Source organism: Clupea harengus, chromosome 10 (assembly GCF_900700415.2).
Source record: "Clupea harengus chromosome 10, Ch_v2.0.2, whole genome shotgun sequence".
NCBI lineage: Eukaryota > Metazoa > Chordata > Actinopteri > Clupeiformes > Clupeidae > Clupea > Clupea harengus.
The window spans coordinates 21,546,406-21,563,316 of NC_045161.1; the positions used below are offsets into that span (position 1 = coordinate 21,546,406).

Genomic DNA, 16,911 nt, shown 5'->3' on the forward strand with positions numbered 1-16,911 from the left:
TCTCTCCTGCTGAACCACACACACCCACACCCGCACCCGCACCCGCACCCCCCCCACACACACACACACACACACACACACACACACACACGCACCCACACACACACACACACACACACACACACACACATCTCCACTCCGCCGAGATAGTAACACTCTCTCCTGCTGAACCACACACACACACACACCCGCACCCACATACACACACACCTCCACTCTGCCGAGATAGTAACACCCTCTCCTGCTGAACCACACACACCCACACCCGCACCTACACACACACAAACACACACACCTCCACTCTGCTGAGATAGTAAAACTCCTGCTGAACCACCCTGTAGTGCTGGGCTTTTGAGCAAAAGCACAGTGAGCCAGACAGAGGCAGCGTCGTCCTCCATTAGAGACCCCTGCCTCCGCTCAGCACAACAGGCTTGCAGACTGCAGCACTATTCAATAGAAGCTCAACTCCACGTGATGACACCTGCATATAACACACACACACACACACGTGTGTGAGACCTGCGAGACACACTGCTACAGGCTATTGTGTGTGCCTGCTTACAGACACACACACACACACACGTGTGTGTACATATATGACCATGTGAGTGTATGTGTGGGCACGTGTGTGTGTGTGAACTGGTGGAAGGGATCCGCTCATGGCTGTGCACCTGTTTCTGTCTTTTCACACTGAATATGAACATGAATACAACCCCCTCACACACACACACTCTCTCTCTCACACACACACTCACTCTCTCTCTCACACACACAAACACACCATTTTATACTTCACAACAACGTCTGGTTTTCACTGCCTCCTAGCCTGATAGAGAGACTGTTATCGATATGTAAAAAGCTGGGCCTTTGAGAGCACTTTGAGAGCACTGGGCCTTTGAGAGCACACACACACACACACACACACACACACACACACACACACACACACACACACACACACACACACACACACACACACACACACACACACACACACACACACACACACACACACACACACACACACACACACACACACACACACACACACCATATATAAATATAAAAATGAGATTTCTTGCTATGTTTTCCTGTGGAAGAGCAGCCCAAGAACAGACACGCCTCCGGTAACGGAGAGAGAGAGAGAGATCCCCCTTTGGGCTCAGGGCAGTTGGCGTGGCGAACTCTCTTCATGGATAGGTGGATAGTTGGTTTTTCACCCAAATACCTTTCTCTGTCATTTGATATTTGTTCTAAAGTGCCATTCAAATGCAGGTGAATAATGAATAATGAAGAGAAAGAAAAGAAGGAACTAAATGAAAAAAAAAAAAAACTCCCAACATTTCATGGGTGTGGAGACAAGGGATTGTGGGAAATGTAGTGTTGGCAGGTTAAGAGGGAGGAAGTGGCTGAGTTATTGGCACACAGTTTGGGTGGAAGAGGCACTCAGGAGAGGAAGGAGAGGGATTAGGATTAAGGGGTTGTGGTCAATATCCAAGTCAACTCGTTTGGGTTCCTTTCCCCTCCCTCCCTCTGTGTGAGCACACTCTCTCTCTCTCTCTCTCTCTCTCTCTCTCTCTTTCTCTTTCTCTTCATCCCGCTTACTTTCTTCCTCTTGTGTTTGTTATTCCCTGGACTGGTAAAAGAGAATATATCCAGACTCTGAATTTTTGGAAATGTCAGAGGTCAAGCCATAGAATTCCTCAATGGCCTGCGCATCGATTTTCTACAAGATTGAAAGAGAGAGAGAGAGAAAGAAAGAGAGAGAGAGAAAGAAAGAGAAGGAGAGAGAGAAAGAGAGAGAGAAAAAAAGAGAAAGAGAGAGAGAGAAAGAGAGAGAAAGAGATCAAAGTTAAGCAGTTAAGCATGAGATGCATTGAGTGACTCATCCAAACTCCGTCAGACACAAACACATTTGATGTGGGGTACATACCTCCACTATGTCGTCATCAAACAGAAGCCAGAAGCCGTGGCTCTTCACTATGGTGATGTAGTGTCCTCTGTTCGGCCCACTGACAGACACAAACACACACACACAGACACACACGTTCATAAAATACTTCTATGTGTTTACGAAAAAAAGAACCCTGTCTACAAGCAGTCAGGACCATTGAGAAAAATGTGTGACAACTAGCAGGTGTTCCCCAGGGCACGAGCATGAACCCAACACACAGTGGACACACACACACTCGGTGTGTGTACGTCACCTGATGGAGCCAGAACACGACACACACACACACTCGGTGTGTGTACGTCACCTGATGGAGCCAGAACACAGGACACACACACTCGGTGTGTGTGACTTAACCTGATGGAGTGTGAACACATGACTCCTGTGTCGGAGCGTGAGGAGTAGTGTGTTTTGGGCACACACTGTACGAGTAGTAAAACACAACTAATGGAGCCAGTGGCCATAATATTTCTCTAATGGTATGTGTGTCTATAAACAAGCACATGCTTTCTGTATGACTGCCAATGCAATGTGTGTGTGTGTGTGTGTGTGTGTGTGTGTGAGTATGTTTATACATGTCTGTGCATACTTGAAGCAGACCATGGTCAACAAGTTTTGAGAGAGTAGGCCTATATGAGCATGTGTTGAATGTGTGCATAAATAAATGTGCAAAGCTGCCACCGTGAACCATCACATGACGTGTGTATTTGTGCTCTATGTATGTGTGTAAAGATGTGTGTGTGTATCTGTGGCAGTAGACCACAACAGCTGCCAGGTGACTGTGAATGGATCCAGAGACCATGTCCACCTGTGTGTGTGTGTGTGTGTGTGTCTGTGTGTATGTGTGCTTGTGTGTGTGTCTGTGTGTGTGTGCATACCATACATCCAGAGACAATATGTGTGTGTGTGTGTGTGCGCGCTTGTGTCTCTCTCTGCCTACCTGCCACAGTGGACCACCACGGCCACCAGGTCGTACATGCGGTCGAGGTTGACGGCGTCTCCGGAGGTGTTGAAGAGGCGCAGCTCCAGGGGGAAGACCACGCGGTAGGACAGCTTGGTGTAGCGGTGCAGCTGCTCCATGTACTTAAAGCGCTTCAGGTGCAGGGCCAGGATCATGGGCAGCTTCTTGACACGCATCCTACACACACACACACACACACACACACACACACACGCGCGCACACACACGCACACACACGCACACACACACACACACACAAACCTTAATAACACACATTCATTCAGTCTCTTTCTTTCTAAGTCTCTCTTCAACACACACACACACACAAACCTTAATAACACACATTCATTCAGTCTCTTTCTTTCTAAGTCTCTCTTCAACACACACACACACACACACACACAAACCTTTTTTGGGCCTCCTGTTTGCTGCAGCATGCTTCACAGTAGTATTTATACTCACTGCACAGAGTCTCTGTATTACTGAAGTCCCTGCATGGAAACATGATAGAATACACTTCAGAAACACTCTGTCTGTCTGTGTGTGTGTGTGTGTGTGTGTCTGTGTGTGTGTCTGTGTCTGTGTGTGTGTCTGTGTGTGTGTGTGTGTCTGTGTGTGTGTCTGTGTGTGTGTGTTTTTTGTGTGTCTGTGTGTGTGTGTGTGTGTGTGTCTGTGTGTGTCTCTGTGTGTGTCTGTCTGTGTGTGTGTGTGTCTGTGTGTGTGTCTGTGTGTGTGTGTGTCTGTGTGTGTGTGTGTGTCTGTGTACCTGAGGCAGTGTGTTATTGATGTGTTCTGCTCCACGTCCACAGACAGATCAAGGAAGTCCTCATCTTTGCTGCTGACCTGTAGAACAATATGAAGAAGGCATAGGTGAGTGTGTGTATGTGTGCGTACATATACACGAGCATGTGAGTGTGTGTGTGTGTGCGAGTGTGTGTGTGTTTGACCTGGTGGAAGGGATCCGCTCATGGTTGCACCTGTTTCTCTGTCTTTTCACACTGAATTTATGAATACATCAAAACACACACACACGTTTGACAGAGCGCAAGAGTGCATCGTTCATTGTGGATTAGTGAGGCTCTGGGTGTGCCTTTCCCTCGGTAAACAAGCCGAAGGAAGTGGCGCGGTGAGGACGGTAAACAAGCCGAAGGAAGTGGCGCGGTGAAGGCGGTAAACACGGCGAAGGAAGCGGCGCGGTGAGGACGGTAAACACGGCAAGGAAGCGGCGCGGTGAGGACGGTAAACACGGCGAAGGAAGCGGCGCGGTGAGGAGCCAAACAAAGGGGCAGCCCAGGCCCTGTTTCATGTCTGCACAGACAGGTGGAATCCGACGCCAATTAAAACGGCCACAAAAGACAGATAACACCGACCCCTTCTGGGACCTTCTGGCTCCACCCCAGCAAAGAGCCTGCACACACGCACACACGCTCACACACACATATGCTCACACAAACACACACACGCTCACACAAACACACACACGCTCACATAGGCTCTCACACACACACACACGTAAAAGGATTTCCCTTCATTATTAATGATCAGATGCATTCATTTAAAATGTACCTCTTCAACTAGGGCTGAACGATTAATTGTATTTGCGATTTAATCGCGATATGATAGAACGCGATTTTCTAACCGCAACGTTCACGATTAAAAAACGTGGTCACAAAAAAAAAAAAATTAAATAATTTTTTTTTTTTTTTAAGATGATACATTTTGCACACAGTGTTTAAAAAGTGCATGCCTAGTGTTTATACTTAAAATTCCTTTTTTTAAATTACTTAAATGCACAGTGGCAAAGCCACCGATTTGTTGTTTTTGTTTCTGTAATGAGCAGTTAGATTAAAAATGTAAAATGTGGGAAAGAATATTTTACACTAAATGTATCTAATATTGTGTTGGTCATATTTAAATCATTTAAAAAAAGAGGATAAAAAAAAATTCGCATATCGAATCGCAATCGCAATATTTTGGTAAAAAATCGCAATTAGATTATTTTCCCAAATCGTTCAGCCCTATCTTCAACATACTTTCACCAGTACATGCATGGAATACTTTCAGCAAGTATGTAATGACTGCAGACTTATATGACGATACTTCAACACACACACATCAACACAACCACTGTCTCTCTGAGAATGACAGCTCTCCCCATACTGAACTCAGGGCTGGAGAACGAGACGTGCTCACACACACATACGCTCACACACACACACACACACACGCGCTCACACATACGCTCACACACACATACGCTCACACATACATACGCTCACTCATACGCTCACACACACACACACGCTCACACACACACATTCGCTCACACACACACATTCGCTCACACACACACACACACGCTCACACACACACACACACGCTCACACACACACACACACACACACGCACATACGCTCACACACACACAACAGTAGTGTCTTTGATGTGCTGATAGGGGTGCAGCTCTCAAGAGGGTTGAGTGTGTGTGTTTATGAATCAGTGTGTGTGGGTGGGGATAATCTGAGAACGTAAGCTCAAGCAAGTGTGACGCACAACAAGCTTCCCGCAAGTGAACTCTCACTCTCTCTCTCACACACACACACACACACACACACACACACACACACACACACACACACACACACACACACACACACACACACACACACACACACACACACACACACACACACACACACACACACACACACACACAGATAGAGATTGTTTTTCACAAAAAAACAACTAAACTGTCGCATCAAATCCTGTCACATCACAGACTGGGAGAGAAGGAGAGGACGTGAAATGAATGAAAGGAGAATAAATGAAGAAAGATTGACAGAAGAAAAAAGTAGAAAAAAGAAAATAATGTGAACGTGAAAATGAAACCTGTAGTGCTGAGGCAGGTGAAAAGGGATCAGCTCTACAACCGGACTACCAACGCCACATGCATCACAAAAAGTCACACACGTCTCTCTTTACACACACACACACATATACAGCAATATACACATACACATACACACAGACCCCCCCACACACAAAAACACCAATGCACACACGCATACACACACACACACACACACACACCCATGGGCACGGACACACACATGCGCGCACACACACACAATTCCATTCCTGCTCCAAACACACACTCCTGCCTCTCACCGTCTCGCAGTTCAGGCAGCGTGTCTCATTGGTCAGCGTGCCCTGAAAGATGTCGTGCACCCACGTGGGCTCGGCCGCCTTGTTGTTGTCGGCGTCGGCTGCGTTTGCGGCGTTGTCGTTGGCGACGGCGGTGCCGTTGTTCTTCGGGCGCCCGTTGTGCCTCTCCTGCTTCTTCTCCTCCTGCAGGATGTCGGCCACCGTGTTCAGCAGGTAGTTGAGGAACTCGTGAGCGTCCTGCTGCATGTAGTTATCAAACAGGTCTGAGGGAAGGAGGGAGAGGGCTGCGTTAGGTGTGCAAACACACACACACACATACACACACACCAGCGTGTTCAGCAGGTAGTTGAGGAACTCGTGAGCGTCCTGCTGCATGTAGTTATCAAACAGGTCTGAGGGAAGGAGGGAGAGGGCTGCGTTAGGTGTGCAAACACACACACACACATACACACACACCAGCGTGTTCAGCAGGTAGTTGAGGAACTCGTGAGCGTCCTGCTGCATGTAGTTATCAAACAGGTCTGAGGGAAGGAGGGAGAGGGCTGCGTTAGGTGTGCAAACACACACACACACACACACACACACACACACACACACACCAGCGTGTTCAGCAGGTAGTTGAGGAACTCGTGTGCGTCCTGCTGCATGTAGTTATCAAACAGGTCTGAGGGAAGGAGGGAGAGGGCTGCGTTAGGTGTGCAAACACACACACACACACACACACACACACCAGCGTGTTCAGCAGGTAGTTGAGGAACTCGTGAGCGTCCTGCTGCATGTAGTTATCAAACAGGTCTGAGGGAAGGAGGGAGAGGGCTGCGTTAGGTGTGCAAACACACACACACACACACACACACACACCAGCGTGTTCAGCAGGTAGTTGAGGAACTCGTGAGCGTCCTGCTGCATGTAGTTATCAAACAGGTCTGAGGGAAGGAGGGAGAGGGCTGCGTTAAGTGTGCAAACACACACACACACACACACACACACACACCAGCGTGTTCAGCAGGTAGTTGAGGAACTCGTGAGCGTCCTGCTGCATGTAGTTATCAAACAGGTCTGAGGGAAGGAGGGAGAGGGCTGCGTTAAGTGTGCAAACACACACACTCTAAACCAGTGGTTCTCAAACTTTTTCTGTCATTCCCCACTTTGAACAAGGGGGCCTTTTCAAGCCCCACCTGTCCCTCATCGCAACCATAAAATGGTAGGCCAAGCTTAAAATTGTCAATTATTGAAATAACCTCAAGTAATAACAAATAGCATCTTATTTAGCTGACGTCAATCAAAAGCTATTGTCTATAAAGGAAAGCATTGCCATAGAAACAATATAAATCTCCCGTTCATTGCGCCCCACCTGTCACGTCTCTGCGCCCCACACTTTGAGAAACACTGCTCTAAACACACTTGGGTAAACACAAATATGCAACAGTGCATGTGTGTGTGTGTGTGTGTGTGTGTATGTAGAAGGGAAGAACGGATTCAGGGATGAACTGCAAGAAAAGTTTGCATGTGGATACACACACAATATATATACACAGAGACAATGTTGTGTGCACCCAAGGAAGAGGGAAAAGTGTGTGTGTGTGTGTGTGTATGAGTGTAAAGGAGGGGTTGAATATACAGTATACATACAGTACTGACCGACTTGGATACACAGATACTTTTGAGTAGCAGCAAAGCCACAGGTGAGCTCATAGATATGCATACCAGGGTTTTTCCTGGGTCAAAATGGGACTTCGGTGCTCCCTGTCTGTGTATCTGTATATCTGTCTCTCTGTCTGTCTGTGTGTCTGTTTATACACCTGTCTGTATATCTGTCTGTCTGTGTGTCTGTTTATCTGTCTGTCTGCCTACTGTTGCCTCTCTGTTTGCCTTTCTGCCTGTGTGTGTGTGTGTGTGTGTGTATGTGTATATATGTGTGTGTGTGTGTGTGTATATGTGTGTGTGTGTGTGTGATGTTATTCCTGCTGCATTTGCGTATGCTCTCGGCGTGAGCTCGGGGAAGGTGGGGACTGAATTTGACTGGATGGTCTTTGATCTGACCCAGAGCCTCATTCAAAGCACTCCCTAATGAAAGATACTTTTTTTTTCTTCTTCTTTCTCCCCCCCCCCCTCAAATGTCTAAAATTAGGATCTACATTTGTTTTTGTTTTTTTTCCGGCAAGACACAACAGTCCACTAAACTCTAGCCATGTGCAAAGTGGAGCCAGGGTTTTTCCTGGGTCAAAATGGGTCTTCGGTGCTCCAAAAAAAAATGTGCGCGCTGCGCGCGCAGTCTGTGTTACCATGTCACCTGGTAGCTTACATTTTACCATTTCATAAATAATGAGGATATGCTTCAGGAAATCATTTTGCTTCCACTTTAGATTCAAATAGATTGACAATAGTCCAAGCCCCATGGTGCTATCATGTATGGTTCAAAGATTATTAAGGTTTACCTCTTTACATATATATGCAAACTACTGAAATGTATATCAATAGAATCTAGAACTAACCAGTGGTCAGAAATGGAACACACAAATTATGAAAATCAAGTTTATCTATTATTACTATTCATTTTTATTATACAAACCTACATACCATTATTTTTGTTTTTATTATTAAAAACTGTCCACAAATATGTTTAATAGTGTGTTTAACTTCTATTGGCCCACCGATGGAGGCTGCGTTGGAAATCAAACTTTTGTCAGCATTTTGAGTGGACATTTCATTTGCATTTGTACAGGTGTATTCGTGCACGTCGGGCTGGCCCTCGCAGCGGAACGACAGTTTACAACCGCACCGGTTTATCAATGATAATATTAATTCGAGATGCAACACAAATATATCCCCACACCTCCGAACGAGCTGAGCTTTCATTGATAAACCAATGCGGTTGTCTGCCTCTCCCGAGGACCCGCGGTCTACTGGTACTCGTTCAAACGGGTAAACAAATCAAATAATAGCCTACACCTGTGTAGGTCCTCAACATAGCAGATATTGTAATACATTGAAAGCCATGAATACTGAAAATGGAATGTTATGCTCAAAATCACCGCCGACTGATGAAGTCAGGATCCATACGCAAGTTGAGTGATTGGCAGTTGGCCGCTCTGTCCATTCGCGCACCTCACAGTTGCGTATTGTTCAGACAAGAAGACACGCTTATCAACTTGATTACTATTGATCAAAACAGAACGAGGTTTCGGCTGTAGCCTATACTTGAAACATACTATTGAGACCATATTCGAACATGCATTGCACGCGTGATGAAGGCGCATCCCACCACCTGAGCGAAATAATTCATATCTATAAATAACAGGTCACCTTTATTTTTTTAACCAGATTTGTAAACAGGTCGCGATCAATATTTTGCAGTACAATAGGCTACCTTGGTTAAAAATCAAATTACGGTAGAAGCATGCTAGCATTGGGCCAAATAATTAGACAGCTAACATTAATTAGTGGTGTTAACATAAAGTCAGTTATTGTATATGGCATTAATATTATTCTAAAACACCTTCACTAGTGGTTTTAACCAGATTTGTAAGCAGGTTGTAAACAACATTTTTGAAGTGCCTTGGTTTAAAACAGCTAAAAGCTAGCTACATTAAGTTGCTTGCTCAAATCTCAAATTCAAACCAAGTATTCTCTAAACTGGCAAGCTTGGAGCAGCCTCTTTTCAATGATTGGCTCAGGGGGTGGGAGGTGGGACAAGCTGCTGCCTTGAAGTCGACGGTGAGGGCTCAAAACACCATTAAGCTGAATTGCGCCATGAATGACAGCTTTTTTTTTATTTATTTTTTATCGCGGACTTTTTTTGGTGCCTTAGGCGCTCGGGATTTGTTGTAGGCGCTCGGGAAAACGGCTTAGGCGCGCGCCCAAATTTTCTCTATGCAGGAAAAACCCTGCATACAGGCACACACACACACACACACACACACACACACACACACACACACACACACACACACACACACACACACACACACTGAGACAATATCCACCTGTGTGTGTGTGTGTGTGTGGGGGGGGGGGTTCTGTCAGCTGACCATACCCCAGCTTTGACAGAGCATGGCATTGTTAATTCATCTGGAGAGCAGCCCAGAATCAGACAGCAGAACAATCTCTCTTTCTCTTTCTCCCCCGACAGCAGCGCTGGCTATCAGAGAAAGCTCCCTCCGCATACTCTTCCCCTCCTCTCTCACTCTCTCTCCCTTTCTCTTTTTCACTCTCTCCCTTTCTCTTTTTCACTCACTCACTCACTCACTCAATCTCTCCCTTTCTCTTTTTCACTCTCTCCCTTTCACTCACTCACCCACTCTCTCTCACTCACTCTCTGCTCCCATTCCTTCTCCTTCTTTCTCTCTCTCTCTCTCTCTCTCTTCACTCTTCATCTTCATCAGTGACTTGCACTTGTTATAGGTACCCCAGAGCTCCCACCTACCCCATAATCCACTAGGAGGCTTCACCCACGCCTGTTAAACCAGGTTTATAACTCTTACCCCTAGTCCAGGATCAGGGCACCTGCCCATGCCTTTAGCCCCCTCTGAGCAGGTCATGTGTATGTGTGTGTGTGTGTGTGTGTGTTTTATGTGCGTGAAACTGTCAAAAAAAAGTGCCAGAGAAAGTGTTAAAGAAAATATAACCTCAAAATGTGACTGGTAGATTGAAATACAAAAGTGTGTGTGTGTGTGTGTGTGTGTGTGTGTTTGTGTGGTGGAGGCCCCCTCACCATTCTCCTTGCGCAGGCGCGAGATGAACTTCTTGGGCGGGATGACGCCCACCTTCTTCTTCTGCGTGGTGATGCTGTGGAAGAGGTCGGCCAGGCACGTGAGCAGGTTCTCCTTCTTCTTCTGCTGGGCCTTGTAGGCCAGCACGTTCTCCCGAAACGGCCGGCAGAAGTAGAGGGCCTGCAGCACCGAGTTACAGTAACACGTGTTCCCAAACTGAGAGAGGGAAAGACAAAAACAAAAGGAAGAAAAAGGGGGGGGGGGGGGGGGGGGGGGGGGGGTAGTTGGAGAGGGAGAGAGAAAGAGAGAATGAACAAAACAAGAGAGAAAGAAAGAGAGAGAGTGTGAGGCCAAGTGTGTTTGACAGAGCGCAAGCGTGCATCGTTCATCGTGGATTAGTGAGGCTCTGGGTGTGCCTTTCCCTCGGTAAACACGGCGAAGGAAGCGGCGCGGTGAGGACGGTAAACACGGCGAAGGAAGCGGCGCGGTGAGGACGGTAAACACGGCGAAGGAAGCGGCGCGGTGAGGAGCCAAACAAAGGGGCAGCCCAGGCCCTGTTTCATGTCTGCACAGACAGGTGGAATTCGACACCAATTAAAACGGCCACAAAAGACAGATAACACCGACCCCTTCTGGGACCTTCTGGCTCCACCCCAGTAGAGAGCCTGCACACACACACACACACACGCGCTCACACACACACACGGCTCTGCACACATAAGCACCCTCATCAGGGGAGAGAGATTGTTTATTCCGCAAGCATAAATACGCCGAACGGTGAAAAATGAGGATTTGAAAAAGGCATAGAAAACATTGGGGTGAATAATATGTTTTGGAATCCGAAATCTGTGCCCAACTGATTAAAAAAACACACACACGCACACACACACACACACACACACATAACCTGTTTCACAGCAAACGATGGACGGGCCAGAGAGGAACATCAACAGTGCGTTGTCAGGGAGACGCCGGTGTTGTTGTGGTTCCAAGTGACCCGTTTCTGACCGCTGGGCTCTGAAAAGGACACCCGTGCTTTTGTGCTCTCTATTCCATAACCGCACTCAAGACCCAACCGAGACCATCACAACAGCCTACTGTCAGGCCTCTGCTTGATCAACAGTCCAAAAACAATAAAGCAAAAAAAACAAATAGGTCATCTCCAAAACCAACACCTCTACCCGCTCCACACAAACAACATCAGAGACAGTGAAGAATGGAAGTCCTGTGATAACCAACAAGAGAGGCTTGGCTGCCTCCCGACTCCCTCCCGAACTCCATCCCGACTGTGTGGTATGGTACCCAGTGAGAGTCGGTGCTCTTGGCTGTCGCTTCCTTGAAAGAAGCACGCGGAGAGAAAACAAGGCTGATGTTTCAAAGGGAACCATTTTCTCCACTCCGTCTGGTTTCTTGTTCACTTTCTATGGGCGCTGACTCTGCAGAAATAGGAGCAGGTCTCAGGGCCAAGAGGGAAACGTTTTGAATTTTTCCTCCCCACGGGTTTGGTGATACTTGTTTGTCTCTCATGCCTTGTTGTGATGTTTTGAGTGCTGGCCGTTAATGATGAATGGCCTTTGGGTAAGAACATTTGGAAGGCGACGTTACCACAAGGATGAAATGTTATCCCCCTTTCAAATGAGCACGCAAAAGCCTTTCCGATTATTTGAGCTGCATGAGGAAGAAAAAAAAATCAATGACACTATATCTGAAATACGACTCGCAAGAGAACGCTGGCCAAACCAATGAAAAGTCAGCCTTCATGGAAAAATACTGGGGAGAAAGAGAGTGACAAAAAGCATACGAGTAAAGTCACATGACATGTCAACACATGGTGGGTGCTCATCAATGAAATCTAAGCAAGTGTAGCAGAAAACTCTCAAAGCAAATGTGACATCAGCTTGAACTTAAATCAAATGTTGTTTCAGTCAATAAAGCTGATTGTCATTTGTTGAAAAGAGGGTGTGGATCCTACACCGATGCACAGTGCATAGATACTCACATTGACCAATCCAAAGTAATGCTCATTAATGGGAAACTGCTCCGGACCAATGTCTTTTTCCAGGGCAGAGGCATTGGTGCCCTGAGAGAGAGAGAGAGAGAGAGAGAGAGAGAGAGAGAGAGAGAGAGAGAGAGAGAGAGAACAGTGATGATGTTAGCCAAGATGATCAAAACACCATGCCTTCTCATACTCTTAGGCAACACACACACACACACACACACACACACACACACACACACACACACACACACACACACACACACACACACACACACACACACACACACACACACACACACACACACACACACACACACGTAATTATCTAAAAAAACACCAGCGCTACCAATATGTTATAAGCCGTGCCGACTGCTGCTGTTCAAACACATAGGTGAAAAACCCTTTCGGTGACTGGCCGCGCTGGAAAAACACTGGGCTAGGTGAGCAGTGAGCCAGTCAGTCAGTCAGCCAGCCAGTCAGCCAGCCAGTCAGCCAGCCAGCCAGCCAGCCAGTCAGTCAGTCAGTCAGTCAGCCAGCCAGTCAGCCAGCCAGCCAGCCCCAGGCGGTGGGGTGGGATGGGGTGGGATGGGATGGGATGGGATGGGGAAGGGGTGCCACACAGGAGGGTACAGCCTGTTCCCTTCAGCCCTGAGTCACAGCCACGTCGCCCCGAGGAGCTGCTCTGGCACGAGCGGGAGCAGAAAGACAGACTGCATCCTGGAAACATCCAAGAGGGGTCTGGCGGTGGCCGTATTTCGCCCGTGACACCTGCGTGTGTAAACAGTCACAGACACAAGGCAGGGGTGGTGGTGGGGGGGGGAGGGATGGGGCACTTGGGCATGGTGGGCTTGCCTTTAGAGCACGGGGGGAGCGAGGAGTGGGTTTGCCAGCCTGTGAGGCTCCCCGAGATTAGTGGGGAGAGCACGAGATGAGCAACAAGACCAACAAGACCAGCAGTCATGTGGCAGGCCTGGTTAGAGACTGTTATTCAGGGCAGGAACAGTCTTCAGCAGTTTGCACAGACTTTCACAAACCGGTTTGGATCACAAAAGTCAAACAGTCGATAAATCTACTGACCTACTGTTAAGAGAGAGAGAGAGAGAGAGAAAGAGTGGAGATGGACAGAGAGAGAGAGAGAGAGAGAGAGAGAGAGAGAGAGAGAGCAAGAGAGAGAGCAAGAGCGAGAGCGAGAGAGGGCTTCTCAAGGACTACACTGATGTGACAATTATCTGTCAGAGAGCACAGGAAGTTCAAGGACTTCAATAATGAAGTTCCCTCAGAGTGGCCTTGATTGCCTCAAACATCACAACGATTTCAGCGAACACGATACGTCGGCCTTTATGAAGGGAACAAAACAACTCCTGACTGTGTGTCAGATGGCTGACATATGACTGACAGCAAAGCCCCCCTCCATTATGGAGTTATGGTGCATTTAGCTGTTCACTGCCTTCGTCTGAAGACAGGAAGTCCTCTATCTGAATGTCTGGCTGATGGGAACGTTACCCCCCCCCTCCCTCCCCCCTTCCTTCCCCACTGCTCTGCTGAAATCTGAATACCCTGCAGATTCTTTGAGAGCAGTGACAGGCCACTTATGAGTACACACAAAAAAACCAACACTGACTTCCCACAGCCAAACAAGAAAAAGCCATGTCGCTGCTAAAACCGAACATCAAAGATGTTATGGATGACATGCTTTTGGACCTCAAATGACAGCATTTGTTTCCTTCTTGCCATCTCCGAAGCCCAGAATGGCTGCTCGGTTTCTGGGACTTCTGCTCAGGCTCAGAAGTGGAAAATGTGGAGATGGAGAGCCGCAGACTGATCCTGAAACAGGCTTGAGGCTTGAGGCTTCAGTGGGAGCAAAAACCATTTGTGCAGATCGGAGCCTGAGCTCTCTTTTGCTTAGCAATGACATTGCCATCTAACTGAATCCACACTTATTGGCACAGGTACCCTGTCTGACACACACACACACACACACACACACACACACACACACACACACACACACACAGTGCGTGAGGGCTGTGTGGGAGAGTGGTCAATATTCAGTCACTTAAGCCTCTGATCATTGCCTCATTAACTTCCCTGCATTAACGCCGCACTGACTCGTAATAATGGCCCAGTAATGGACCATCTGAGCCAGCGTCCCCGTTCCTTGCCCTGACCAGACGGCCATATCCTGGCCAACCGACCACTGCAGCGGCACCGGGTACCTGGGCAGAGAGTCATCGAATCCCTCCCAGGCATGGGCTTATGTAACACTGGCAAATGGGGAGCGCATTCCTGGACGGAGCCTTGCACATTTATGGGACACACACATAGTTTAATTCATCTGTAATATGTCTGATTAAGACAGGCCAATCATAGGCATGCACTCAGGCCTTAAGACAGTGTGCTGGTGGCACACACACACACACACACACACACACACACAGTCAAATGACTCGTTGTCATTATTTGTGATTAAGACAGGTCCCTGCTGCACTGCCACGTGTTGCTGCCTCTCATAAGCAGGAGTCAGGTACTCTGAGCCAATTCTGTGAGAGGCTGTAGAAATGACTTTAGTCTCCAGGGTTGTAGTTTATGGATTTATGGAGATCAGCAGTACACAGGGATAGCCATCGAAGTGATGGTGGTACTTCTTTTTTTGAAATTCTGTAGAATGTAAGTGGTACCAAGATACCTAGCAGTCAAGTGGTCACTTTGACAGCAAAACAAAACCAACACCGACACAAGGTCGAGCTTTTCTATAGAGCCAAGAGAGCTCTTGTGGAGATCTTGTGGAGATCATGCATAAACAGAATCAGCACTAGTTGTAACCCGTCCTGCATATAGGTCATGGAGCTTGACTATTGCAGCATGAAATGCTTGCTACTACAGAATGGCTTCGTAGTATGACGTCATGGACATATGTAACCATACAGTAGCATTCTCAGCTGATCCTCCAACACGTGACTGAACGCCAGAGAACGTTCACTGCAGATGCACGTGCCTCCAGTATGGTCTCATTTAAAATGCAAATGAACACCGCAGACACCAAATACAAGTACTTGGTCCTTTCGCCCACACGTTTACCCGGTGACCCTTTGAGGACAGCTTAACCCACTTCTGCTCTTTTAAAACGTCTGCTGCTTGACACCATGATTGAATTCCTGCCTCCCGCGTCACGCATTGACTCTTGACCACGACAGATGGTTCCTACGGTCCTCCAGGAGAGTCTGTGTGTCACATTTTACATGTTGCATGCAACATTTCAGTGTACACAACACTGTAGGTCATGCATTTTCAGCCGAGCACAACTAGGCCGCCCCAAATTCAATCAATCAATGTATCACTAGGTCTTCTTTCCTGTGAAGACCGTTCCCCTTGCGCATCCTTGTCGATGCGAACATCTGTATCCCTTGGGTTTGGCTGTGGCCAAACGGCATGAACATTATCACCTGCTTTGCTAAGGCAGGAGCCGGTCAAAGAGCTAGCTAACAATTGAAAGGACAACGTATTACTCACCATATTACAAATGGAGGCGATATTTCTGACAGTCATTTAGTTTACAGGGTCCCCCTCACACGCATCGTTGTGAAATAAACACTATTTCAAGTAAAGGACAATGGTAAAAAATGTGTTTCGCAGCACGGGCAAAGGGCCAGGCTGCAATCCCAGTTTTAAAAAGATGCAAATGCCACGGCTATACAGCAGTCAATCCTCGCCGTTCGCAATGCCAATGTGTTGGTATGTGCTGCGTGCACAAAACAAAAGAGAAAGCGGTCTTAGGTGATAAGGCTAAGTTAGTTCATTTTTGCTAACAATTAAAATGTCCTTGATGAAAATGACGGCTGTATTTAAAGTAAACATCAGCAGCTAGCAGCGGCAGGTTGCTAGCAATGGATTACATCCTAGGCGTAAGGACCTCACATGCCCCGCCCACTCACGAGAAAAGATACCGGAGATGCTGGAGGAAAGTTCCAGTTTGAAAGACAGCGTCAGTAGGCCAATCCTAGCTAAACATGGACTAAGGTAGTTAAAGTGGCGACCAATACAATTTACAACAGGAAACAATTCCTACTCACTGTTAAAGTTACGGTGTGTGATCCTCAACATCAATATAGTATCTACTGATGTC

At 47.3% G+C, this 16,911-nt stretch overlaps 1 protein-coding gene across 1 annotated transcript; it reads right to left on the bottom strand.

Moving 5' to 3' along the window:
* Nucleotides 1–1,019: 1,019 nt before the first annotated feature.
* Nucleotides 1,020–16,711, bottom strand: usp46 (ubiquitin specific peptidase 46). Its single transcript, XM_031574377.2, has 9 exons — nt 16,299–16,711; nt 12,789–12,869; nt 10,792–11,005; nt 6,081–6,340; nt 3,679–3,755; nt 3,320–3,403; nt 2,892–3,089; nt 1,934–2,012; nt 1,020–1,726 (listed from the first exon to the last, which is right to left on the bottom strand). The coding sequence occupies exons 1-9, from the start codon at nt 16,332–16,334 to the stop codon at nt 1,625–1,627; spliced, it is 1,131 nt and encodes a 376-aa protein (XP_031430237.1). The 5' UTR covers nt 16,335–16,711; the 3' UTR covers nt 1,020–1,624.
* Nucleotides 16,712–16,911: the final 200 nt, after the last annotated feature.

What these genes read in the sequence shown, in the direction of transcription:
- usp46 (XM_031574377.2), bottom strand. Translation starts at nt 16,334, where the DNA reads ATGACTGTCAGAAATATCGCCTCCATTTGTAATATG. An exon ending in TCGCCTCCATTTGTAATATG is followed by an intron (nt 12,870 to 16,298) that starts GTGAGTAATACG and finishes TCTCTCTCTCAG; the next exon opens with GGCACCAATGCCTCTGCCCT. An exon ending in TTGATGACGACATAGTGGAG is followed by an intron (nt 1,727 to 1,933) that starts GTATGTACCCCA and finishes TCAATCTTGTAG; the next exon opens with AAAATCGATGCGCAGGCCAT.